Here is a 12,422-nt window from a genome sequence, read left to right on the forward strand (position 1 = left end):
AGAGGTCTTATCTCCTTAGGGACACAAGTGTCATCTCTCTGTCTTCAGTCATAGCCTCGAGGCAATGAGATGGAAGCTGAGATTGGACATGGGGATTAGTGCTGAAGCTGTCGTTTTAAGATAAAACGCTGTTTTTTTTTTTTTTAGCTCTGAAACTTTAAAGCTGTCGCAAGGGCCAGTTTTTCTACTCGCGGCCTGCAGGAATGACCTGGAAGTAAGAAACATTTTGTGATTCGTGCCGATGCCCCTCAATCTCCAATCTCACACAATGGTGCACACATGTAAGAAAAAAAAAAAGCACACATAGAGAACAATGACTTCCCCCCCCCCTGCTGACCGCCTGGTGTGGACTGTGTGTGTTTGTATTGTACTGCTGGATCGTTAGGGACGTGGGGGTGGTGTGTGCGTTGGATGGCGGGAGGGTGGGCTGGAGGGCATCCGCTGTGATGTAGAGCTGAGAAGAGAGGACAGGGGAGCAGGACAGGGCAGCCGTACAGAGCCAGAGCTTCAAGGGCTGAAATAACACTGGAGGAAGAGACCCTGCTTCCCCTTTAGACCAGGGAGTTTCCACATGGAAGTTGCTGCTGGAGGAGGATTGCTACTTTTCAAGCATGGTAAATACTGTTTATGCTGTTTAAAATTATCTACAACACGCTTGTTGCTTACATTGTTTTTTAAGTTAGATTATACCTGAAACCGGATGAGGACAGCATTCTCTGCTTCCTGCTTACGCAAAGTTGAGTTGTGTCCATTCGGAAGAGGCGATGATGTCTGCCAGTGATAACGCCGACTAACTCATGCATGTGCGAGTGGATAAAAATCTGCTGGGCCGTGTTGCTCAGTTTGTTGAAAATGTCACAAGTGGTATAAGATAGTCATCTTGCCTCCTTTCTGCATTGGGTCAACAGACGCACTGTTGTGTTTCTGTTGTGATTATGTACTTCATTTGCAGTCGGGAATTATCTGCCTGATTATGTGATACTAGACAATGGGATATTTTATTACTGAATAATGCTGCGTTTTGCATACAAATTTATGGCATTTTGATGATCAACTTGCAAACAGCAGGTCTTGAACTGCCCCAAAGTCTGCACCTGGATGGCATAAAGTCATCTAAATGAACGCACCAATTAACCAAACGAACTCAACTCTCCGAAAGGTCATCTGGGGATTTTGATGGCAGGATTAGAGGTGGAATGCATCAGAGGAGGGAGCGAGAGAGGGATGTGGTGGCAATGAATGGGAATGGATGACTGAGGGATTTTGGTATAATGTCATTTAGGCAATGGAAGACAAAGGATGATGGTGTGTCCACAGACAGCATACAGACGGAGCAGCGACTGGCTGATTGACAGGGGCTTTATGCTTCAGAGTTGTGTAGAACGGCAGCGGCGCCTGGTTTTACATTCTCACGTGTGTGTTTTCAATCAACTGTAGCGGCATTGCACCTGCTTTGTTGAACTTCTGCCACTGCGGAACAGATAAATACATTTATAAAGCGGAAGAAAGCACAGATTTGATTTAACGTCTTGCTCTGGAAACACAAAAAAAGCATTTTGCTCAAATCTGACTGTTATCTCATTAACTTTGCAGGACTCGGTGCCTTAAGTGGAATAGCATGTCAGAGCGAGACAAGTTGAGTAAGGGGTTAACAGTCTGCAGAGCCACCGTCTTCTGTTTATGTGTTTGCCATGCAGATCAGGCCAGGTAATTACAGTTAGCTCTATTTCCGCTCCCCAGAGCTCGAGTCAAATTAGCATCTTAAGTGGAAAGCCGTGCTCGCGACGGCGGAGTTGGTGTTTTCAAGGCACACAAGCTTCCTCCTCCACTCGCATGTTTACATTCTTTCACGTCTGGAAAGACAATATAGAAAGAGTGAATGAAACCTGTTCCTCCGGTTAAGTGTGTGTGTGTTCACCCTTTCTGTGTACACAGGACGTGATATGTGAATGCACGCTATTGTAGTCGGACCTCGGTGGTAGATGTAAGAAACACATCCGCGCACGACCTCTCTTCGGCTTCTTTAGGTGGCTCTTGGTGAATCGTTTGTCACAGATCTCAAAGCCCAAATTGAAAAGAGATCAAGATGACGACAGAGAAATCAGACAAATGCTCTCCTTCTTCAGGTGAAACTCGGCCGGGTTAAGAGAAAGCTATTATCACACCGGCTATATTGATTATATAAGAAAGTAGGCACCAATCAGTGTGCTTTGTGTCGACTGGCAGCAGGTGTGGTGCATGACTATCTGGCAGCTTTTGAGGCTATGTCTGTACTTAAATCTCCATGAGTGACACAGCGGGCTCCTGATGGGGGCTGCCATTATTCTTAACAATCGTAATTTACTTTAATCGCCCCAGCTCGGCTCCGCGTGTCAGCCTGTCAGGAGCTAAGACGGGGGCCGCATGATATAACATAATCTACTGTGCTTTGTGAAATCACGTAACATTGTCCCTTCGGTTCGAAAAGTGGCTTTGTAACAATCAAGACAGGTGACAGGTTGAAAAAAGCAGCCATACTGTACACGCTTGCCCATGACAGGGAAGAGTGCAGTGTATCACATGTGAGGCAGTTTGAATGCGACATATATTCTGGTAACGCAGACACACACACACGGACCTGAGCTTTCTTTGTGGTGACAGCGTAGTGTTTGTCAAAACCACTGTTGCATAAATGTTTGCAGGATGTCCTGGGTTCGGGTCAGATTTTCTGGAACAATAGCCTGAGTCACTCATGCACGCACTCCGTCTCTCTTTGTATCCCTCTTTCTCTCAAACACACACATGGACAGCCAGAGCACGTTTGAACTACTTTTAACTTTCTTTTCTCCCTGAGCATTCGCCTTCTGCATGCTCACGATGTATTTTTCTCGACATGCATTTAATATAAAGGTTAAATTGTTCAAGACAATTTGCGAGCATAAAGGTCTGAAGGCCTGAGGTGAAGGTTTGGCAACACAACATTTAGATTTAGAGGCGAATTCCACTGATTTGTTTCCACATCTGCTCTAACGCACCCCTGTTTGACACGGGTCTTATATTAACAACCCGCTGACGTCGGCTGCAGCGGATCCTCAGACAACCCGACATCATCGAAGCAGACATTTTCTGATTCCTCTGACATATTTGAGCTTTATTTTCGAGACACATTCCTTCCCAAGGGGCTCTTTTGATGACTTTATAACTTGTCATATTCCTGTATATAAGCTAATGTCGGTGTCTCAGTTTCACATTCATCATAGCTGTCAGAGCCAATGTGGTGTACAGAGGGAGCCGCTGCTGAAAAAGCAGAATCACAGGCTGCACGGTTTCGACTGAGGGAAATCGCTGGTGTGGAATGTACTGTAGGTGTGAGCGGGTTGGAGCAGGTTTTACGGTGCTAATCAGCGGTTGACCTGTGGCTTTCACATCTGGACCTCCAACCAGGAAGCGGTTAGCGTCTTAAGACCTAAGTCTCTTTGGCTGTATTATACGTAGCCGCTGTCAAACTGATGATCTATGCATGCGTGCGGCAGAAAGAGTGAGGGAGACGGACAAGTTCATCTGAACTAAACTGTTGACCTTTGAAGGGGACACCTCATTTGTCAGATGTGGACTGGTGTGGAGTGCTTTAACTTAATTACCCCGTTCCACAGGGAGCTAGAAGGTCTCATTTGCAATTTCCTCCTGCTTTATATTTGACTCTTTCTGCTTTAACTATCTTTCTTCTCCCCATGCAATTCAACTGCGTCCCTTGTAGCATTTTCCTGAAGTTTAGAAGAAGTGGAAAGTAACAGTTTTAAATAGCCTACTTAAAAGTAAGACTAGAATTTTGAAAACAAAGAGATATCACAATCTTTCTATTCAATTAATCACTGAATCCATAAAATAAATGAATCAGACTAAAACACAGGGAACATAAACAAAAAAAAGCAGATTTGAAATATTTTTTTCTACTGAAATGTGACGCTACTGACTTATTCTGACACCAAAGTTTGATCCTATGATCACAACCAGAAATGTCAAAGTTGCATTGTCAGGATTTGCAATTTTGTTTTTCTGGCACTTACACATATAGTTTTCCTATGCTCAGTACACCTTTCATCAAATTTTCTCTCCAGTTGTTAATTTAAACCCTAAAAACTAATTTCAGTCTGTCCAAAATACATATTTTTACACTTTTTTTTCCATGAAAATAACACATTTTTGCATTAAAATGGCTTAATTTTCCCTCAAAAACCGTTGCGTCCTTCAGAATGTACGGATGCGTAAAATAGGTTACTGTAGCTCAAGCACACCAGCTCACCCAGGACTCTGCTCAAACACAATAAAACCATGGCACATAATGTCACGTTCCAACAATGGACTAACTCAGCCATACAAGTCTGGATTGGAAACTGAATGTGAAGAAGAAGATTTATACGGAAAACCCCAAACCGCAGGTTAACGGGACTGGCTCCTTAAATATGACATCCCAGAAGTCTGAACCTGTGTTTTAGACAGAATCACCAGTATGCTGCAGTTATAAGATGGAAATGCTCAGACACAGCGTCTATTGTTTTTGTTTTTGTTTTTAATTTCTTATGTCTTTTAGCTTATTACAATCACCATATGGACATGTTAGCAAATTAAAAAGCTTGAGCTGCTGGAACTAGGAGGAGCTTAGCTTAGCTTAGCATAAAGACTTTTAAAGCACGAGGAACATATATAATGACTCTTTCAGTATGAATGTGGTGTCAATCTTCTCTTTTAACTCTCTGCAAGACAGTAAGAGTATTTTTCATAATGTTCCCATTTCTCCTCTGCTCCACTCCATTTTAATATGGAAGACTTTATCCAATCTGACAGGAGTGCTTAGAGAAGTCAGAGAATTATTTTATGGAGCTGTTTTAATGATGTAATGATTCCAGCCAAAAAAAAAAAAAAGAACAAAATGAGTAATTCAAGTTTTTTTTTTTTTAATATGTTATACGGCTATACCCTTTACATCAGCTATATGTTATCTGATATCTGCTGACATAGCATTTTTTACCTTCACATGAAGCTTTTTCTCACAAAGTTCCAGGGATGCACAATGATATCGGCATCATTAGAATCACTCGGTAAAAGCTCTAAATTGAAATATCTGTCCAAAATGAACATTGACAGGCAAAAAATATGAATAATAGCCAGTCCCCACAAGGGCGCCACATGATTGCATTTATTTACTTGTTTGGCATTTTGTGAAATAGGTCCAATTTGCTGTGGCGTTGACTGTCTAAGAAAGAGCATCATCAAAGCCTCTTAAAGTAGGATGAAGTTTACAATTGTCTTTGTAATCTTTCATCAAATTAAATATGGTATATTTTACATTTTGCCAAGTTAATATTTGTACATTTGAAAAGCAATGTGTTTCATATGTGCATGTCTCAAAGGGCCAAGAGTGGGAATAATAATAAAGTTAATTCCGCTACAGGAGAAACTTGATGTTCTCTGCAATTAGGCGGAAGCAATATGTGCACTTATCAGTGTCGGCACTGGCCATTATTGAGCCAAAATCGATGAAGCTGGCAGAAATCCAATATAGTGCATCCCTGCTTTACACTCAGAAATGTGATAGTTAAGTAAACGTCTAAACCAGTTAAACTTTGAATGCGGGTTTCTTTTTCTTCCACTTTGGTGTCCCAGAAAATATCGGATTACGCTGCCAAGACCGTTCTGACATAATTGCTACCTACAGGTGATGGAAGACGCCACTATGATTCAACACTCGCAAGGGTAGCACAGGAGCACACGAGAAGATAGAAGAGCGGTGTGGGAGGGCTGCTTGAACCCACCATCACTGAATGAGCTCATAAATCATTCAGTGTTCAGATTAAGTTCCCAACACATGTCTGGTTTCAGGTGGCATGTCAACTCCATGTGACCTCTCTTGTTTTAAAAGGTGACTATCATCATGTATTCACAACGCGAGGGCACATTCTTATTCATTATTTTTAATCCCTGAGCGCTGCAAACCTAAGCGTATTTTAATGGAATTAACAGAAGATGAGTGATGGCTCAGCAGTTTCGCCTGGTTCGCCGTGAAGGTGCACCAGAGAAACGCTCGCGCACTGATTCAGCAATTATCGCACGGGGGGATGTGATAAATTGAAATGTTCTTTTATTAAACAAGAATCTTGCATTGCAAAAATTGGCAGCATTTGATGTAATAGTAGAACCTGTTAAGGGTTTCCATGCAACTCACATGAGCTTATGAAAGGTGCTTTGAAAGTAAATACTGTTAGATCGTGTTGGAGATACCTCTGCATCTAGGTTCTCCTTTCAGCTCCTTTCTTCTTTTCTTTGCCCTGCTTTTGATGTTGATTTGTTTCCATGGTTCTTCTGTTTTGTTTGATGACCATCTCTTTTTCCATCTCAGCCTCCCACTGGCATTTCCTAGCCATTTGCTTTTTCTCTTTTCTCCCATCAGTCTTTACAGGGCATGCTCTCCTCCCTTCACTCTGAGCTTGACATTCAGAGGTATTTGATGAAAATCCAATTGCCCCACAGAGTTAGTCGCTCTTTTATCTTATCTGCATCCTGTGTGTGTGTGTGTGTGTGTGTCATTGTGTGTGGCACCTTCACTAACATCTGCTGTGCGACCATGCGACCATGTTCCCAACTCTTCCGTGTCTCTCGGCGTCCGCCCTGTCTGTGCTTGCCAGCCCGCCTCGGCTGGATGAACCAGTTCTTGCCCCGAAAGCACCCACAAATGTCAACTGCACTTAATATAAAACGCTTAAATTCTTTATTTGTCTGTACATGTATGAGCGCGAGCGAACTGCTGCATGTGCTTGCAGGTGGGTTGAAGATAACCTGAAGAACCCGGCCTTGTGTCTCCCGCTACATTAGCTCCGCAGCTGACAGGGAAGACAAGCATTTCATAAAGAGCCCAGTGTTCACTGACCCCTCGGTGTCAGTCCTATCTCGTCCCTGTGGTGCAGATCACCTTACAGCGCCGCACAATAGCTCAATGGGCTCTGTAGTCATGTCACACATCGTCTTATTGTAGCTGTGGCTCGAGGATGCCACGTCATGCGGCTCTGATTACAGAGTGCAGGACTGATCTTAAAGTTGTGATGACACAATTCCTGATCCTTAATCAGTGGTTGGGAGGAATTTTATCCACTGGACTCACATTGTAGGAGTTTGTTTGATCCCTTTCAGTGCGTCTCTGCTAGTATCTTTACTAACCGTACTATCATGAAGGTGAAATGAAATTGTACGAGTAGAAAGTTCAAATTGATAACTGGTGGTGCAACGGTGTGTTTGTGTGGGCATGTAATAGTGACATACAGTAATGACACTTGTTTGCACATTTGCATGAAGGCAATGTTTTTAGTCATAGTAAACATCAAAGGTTCTTTGTCCCTGCTTGTCAAAGAGGGCGCAACTCTTAACACACTTGGCAGATAAAGTGTTATTTTCCAGCTTGCCGTTTGCATTCTATCTTCAAGGGTGTGTTAACTGTAACAATCAGAGAATTTTGCTGTCACTTTTGAGATTGTAAAACTCATGCATGGTCTTGTGTGCGACATCTCCGTGGTCTCACCCTCACGGTTTTGTTTCCCATGTGCCTCCCACTCCAGAGCAGAAGCCCAAAGCACGGCCCCAGCCCCCAGCCCAGTGTCGGCGACCAGGTCGACCACCTATCCCTGGCCTCCCTGGAATCGCTGGACGCCATGTCTGAGGCTGATGCACCCACAACCTTCACCCGCGGCAGTCGGGTTCGTGCCAGCCTGCCTGTGGTGCGATCAACCAACCAGACAAAGGACCGCTCACTAGGTACGCTTTTTGTTCGGTTTTTGGGTTGATGGCAGTTGAGTTAGTTGAGGAAAAAGCCCTCCTTACCTTGACTTCAGTCAGCTGTCTTGTCATGCTGTTTCTTCCACCAAACTGGTCTATTTAGAATTTATTTTGAACAAAAAGTGTATCTTAAATGTTTGATTGACTTTTTGAATAGGCTGAGAGATGAGCAAACTGACATTAGTCATGTTTGTTACGACTCTTTTAGCATAAAAGTCAAGAACTCTGTATAACTTCTAACCACACCATGATCTCATAGTTTCACATTCACAGTCAAGGTCTTTTCCTTTAACTCCATCTATCTTCTACTCTCTTATTTCCATCCTCTCTCCACCTCAGCTTACAGTTTTGTTTTAATTATTATTCATTTCTTCTGTAGTGAAAGATAGGGCAGAGCATCCACAGTACGCCATCGTGTTATTGACAGGATTAGAAATGGGTCGTCTTATCAACACACATGGTGCTTCATTTGCATACATATGCAGGAAGACTCTAAAGTTGTGCAGAATTAGGTTGCTGTATTAGGCTGAGAGTGATGCAAAGAGTTTGAGAACTCTCAAACAAAGTACAGCGCCGGTTGTTTTTCAAGAGGATGGGTCTTTAAGCATGGCTCACAGCTCAGCACGGCATCTGCTATTGGATAATAAGAAAGCATGTGAGTGGCGTGCCTTTTGACCAAAAGCGAAAATGAATGAAACTGCAGGGTGTCGTTTTACACACTTTTCGGTAGCCCCTGCGCTTTTGCTCGAGAAGCAGAAAAGCGAAACCCATGCAGAAACAACACAACAAAAATCCTTTACACAACACATGCATGCACAAGAACACACATGCTCCATCACTTGCTCTCTCAAAACTTCAAAAACATGAGGACAAAGCGTTAGGACAGTGGGGGGTTATGGTGTGATGAAGGGGGAGGAGGGGGAAAAAAAGAAAAAGAAAAAAGGGGGGCACCACTTTACGACAGTGTCCCTCCCACAGTCTCAGACACACAAACACAGAGGAACACGCTTCACTTAGTCCCAACGGACATTTGAGGCTTTCTAGTATCTGTAGGAGCTGCAGCGTGGTCTTTTCCAGGGCATCAGCTGAAAACAGGAAAACCCTTCATGTGAGTATCAGATTCGTTCTAGAGCGTGGCATCAAGTATGCTGAATCTCAAAGCATTGATTTTCTGGCTGTGATATAGTAAGTTGCTGCCTTTTTCTTGTATTTTAAACTTTAAACTTACATTAACGGACGCAGGAGGATATTTTTCAGAGCTGTTTAGTTTCAGCCTTTGTGCTTCACTGCAGAGATGTGGAATTCTCTGCTCTGCTGTGCCCATTTGGTCAGAAACCCCACTGGCCATTTGTTTCCAATTCTCGGTGAAACCAGACGCTCAGGAATGTAACACTATTCCTCGTTATAGCTGAGCTATTCAATATAATTGCGGCAAATAAAGTGAATGCTAAAGAAGTACGGTGTTCATAACGCGTGCCCAATCAATGGCGCTTTGTCATCAAACTCATTCGCTCTAGTTGCTCACATCTGGATGAAAACTGGCCGAGTGTTAACATAACAGCTCTCGGGGGAAAGATGAAGTTATTCTGCAAATGGGCACTTTGTTAAGTTATTACTACACAGGAACCCAGACAGACCAGAAAGAGCAATGGATAGACTCAGCAATTTTATTTCCTGGATTTGCCCTCTCTCTGTCTCACTCTGTCTCGTGGAGCATGTAGGATCTTGTATAATATTTCACCAACATCTGGTAGCTTTTACTGGCTAGGTCCTTTTATGGGGTTTACACCAAGTAGAACCATACCTTCCTTTTTTCTTAAAGCAAGCAGCTATTTTCAGCGCACAAATGCGAAAAGTGACATGAGAATGAATCACGTCGCGTCTTTTGTCTCTGCACTTTATGAAAAGTGACATTCTGAATGATTTGTATGAAACATGAGCAGGCGCAAACTGATTTAGCCGCTTTGATCATTTCATTAAGTTCTATTGTTGCTACAGATTGCTTATATAATGCAGTTTGAAGCAATGAATCAGAGACTGGAAATAGAAATGTGTTTTTTTTCCTCCTGGCATTGTTTATACAAGTGCTGTGTGGGCGTGTCCATAAATTTTGTGGGAGAGGACATCTGTTTTTCTAAAGCACAGTACAGATGCCACACCCAGGGTTCAGAGGTTCAAAGTTTGGTCTTTTTGATGCACAACTTGTACTGTTCCACCCTGAGCGGCACATGGCCCTGCTTTTGTCCGCAATTTCTTCCCCCAAATCACTTTTTAATATCAAATAATTTGTCCGTTTTTTTAGTTGAATGCACAGCAAGCTGTTTTCTAACATGTAACATTTGCAGGTGCAACAAAATATACACGTCTTTGCAAATCTGCAGCTGAAAATCTGCTAGAAAACTACACACTAAAGGACGCTTTTTATGACACAGTTTGATTTTTGATGCCATCTGTGCCACAACTCAGGCAAGAATTCAATTTGAAGTCCGTTTAAACAGCTAAAATAATGTTTTCCTACTTCACAAATTGTGATTGGAACTTGCATGAGCCACAGTTGTGTACAATTTAACACAAACCTAATCAGAAGATGAATGTGTTCTGTGTATGTCAGCTAGAGTCCGGTACAAAACGGCACATCAGGAAAAGATTTAATGTCGAAGTCACATCACCCATTGATTTGTGAATTACCACTCTGAAGCCTTGAGTTTGGAAGTTGACCGTCCTCATGTTGTGTTTTTTGAAACTGGACGTGATGAGTTAGGGGGTCGATCTGACTGAGAACTTGAGAACATGCTATGCACACTCATACTATAGCAACCACAAAGGTAGCCATACCCTAAAGTGTACCTTGCGTTACTATTAACGACTTAATTCTAAATAGGAACATAATTTACTAATTGAAGAGCATTCTGTATTGAGGAAGATTTAAAACTAGCAATAAAGAACATAAACTTATTAGAAAAATGTTTGCTGAGACAATAAATCAAGTAAGAAATAGTTATTTTCTCATAGATTTCTATAGAATCAAACTTCCTTTTACAGTCAGAGGAGTCGCCCCCTGCTGGGTATTCAAAAGAATGCAAGTGTAAGTCACTTGCACATTGGCTTCACTTTCTAGGCTATGTCTACGTTTTGTATACAATCTATAGCCACAGTATAGATTTAAATCTTGATAAATAGCTACACACTGAGCAGCCATGAAACTACGGCATAACTTATGCAGGTAAATTTCACTTTTTAGTAGAATCAAGTGTTGGAGGTAGGTTGAGGCTCACCCAAACTGCAATACTGCATTACACATGGCCTGTTGTCTAGCCAGATTTGTTTGGCATTGTTTTCTTGTATTCTGATATTAATCCAAATAGATTAACATTCAAAGATCTAAATCCAGACCAGTTTTCATTGAGCAGTCATTTGCTAATGTAGGTTGCTAAGTCAATACTTGTTGTGCAACAGATTAACCGTAAAAGCCTTTCTGCTGGTTAGTAATTTGGGGGGGGCGGGGGTTTACCGTCAAGGAGCTGCATGAAGTATTGTGTCTGCATTAGCATATTAACACTGCAAGCTCGGCTGAACTACTTCTTCAGCATTTGAAAAACAGTGAGATTAACAATCCGGGGGGGGGAGAAACAGAACGGTGCATCACTGCTCATGCAAGCTGCAGAAATCACATGCTTGTGTTAGTCATAGGAAAGATTTGAAAGGAGTTTACTTTCTGGCTAATCACCCTGTTGCCCTGCTTTCTCCTCTCTGTAGGTGTACTGTACCTGCAGTACGGGGACGAGACCAAACAGATCCGCATGCCTAATGAGATCACCAGCATCGACACAATCAGAGCTCTGTTCGTTAGTGCCTTCCCGCAGCAGCTCACCATGAAGATGTTGGAGTCGCCCAGCGTTGCCGTCTACGTCAAAGACGACATGAGGAACATGTACTACGAGCTCGCTGACGTCAGGTAAAGACATAAGTTTGAGCATCTTAAACAGAAAGACTGATTGGGAATATGTGTCGAACAGCATGTGTTGTGTTTTGGAAACAGGACATCCAAGGTTCAGAATATTTTCACTAGTTCTTTCCTGCTTCCCTCCACAAGCCCTTTCTGTCCTTATGTCTCCCCGAACGGGAAATGTCTCTGGCCAGGAAACCTCCTCTCTTTCCTTTCCCTCCATGTTTAACAGAAAGTAATTTGGAGATGCAGCCCTACGACAAAATCTCTCAGATGTACTTTAACAAACTGAGGAGTACTTTTAAGAGACTTTCTTGCCAGTTTTCCTCCTGTGAAAGTTTGTGTCTGAAAACTTTAGGCACTGTTAAGACACTTCTATGCTCCAAAATATTGTGTACTGTGTTGTGCGTCATCATTTACAAGAACGAAAGACATACACTAGCTCAGATTTTTCTTCTTTCTTGCACCTTCCTGGTTTCGTATTCACCTGCATGTCTTGTCAATAGTGCAGCAGATTCTTTGTGCTGAGGCAGAATACAGCCATTTATTCTAGTGTTGTTTTTTTCCAAAGCAAAAAAAAACAAAAAAAACACAGCTCTTGAAGACGTAAGAAACTTTACTTCATTGTGTACAGAGTTCCCGCTCAAGTACAAAGTGCACTTTGTGACTAATT

The 12,422-nt window shown here is 42.4% G+C and overlaps 1 protein-coding gene across 13 annotated transcripts in view; it reads left to right on the forward strand.

The window, feature by feature from the left end:
• Window positions 1–12,422, forward strand: part of kiaa1217 (KIAA1217 ortholog) — a 117,879-nt gene that overhangs the window by 81,391 nt on the left and 24,066 nt on the right. For 11 of the 13 annotated variants that reach the window (XM_008280803.1, XM_008280814.1, XM_008280812.1 and 8 more), the window contains exons 3-4: window positions 7,587–7,782; window positions 11,560–11,758. In XM_008280803.1, coding sequence (XP_008279025.1) covers window positions 7,587–7,782; window positions 11,560–11,758 — 395 coding nt within the window. Of the gene's footprint in view, window positions 1–451; window positions 615–7,586; window positions 7,783–11,559; window positions 11,759–12,422 lie in introns of those variants that run through there. The other 2 variants (XM_008280806.1, XM_008280805.1) reach the window with 2 other exon arrangements.

Source organism: Stegastes partitus, unplaced genomic scaffold, assembly GCF_000690725.1.
Source record: "Stegastes partitus isolate 25-593 unplaced genomic scaffold, Stegastes_partitus-1.0.2 Scaffold210, whole genome shotgun sequence".
NCBI classification, from domain to species: Eukaryota; Metazoa; Chordata; class Actinopteri; family Pomacentridae; genus Stegastes; species Stegastes partitus.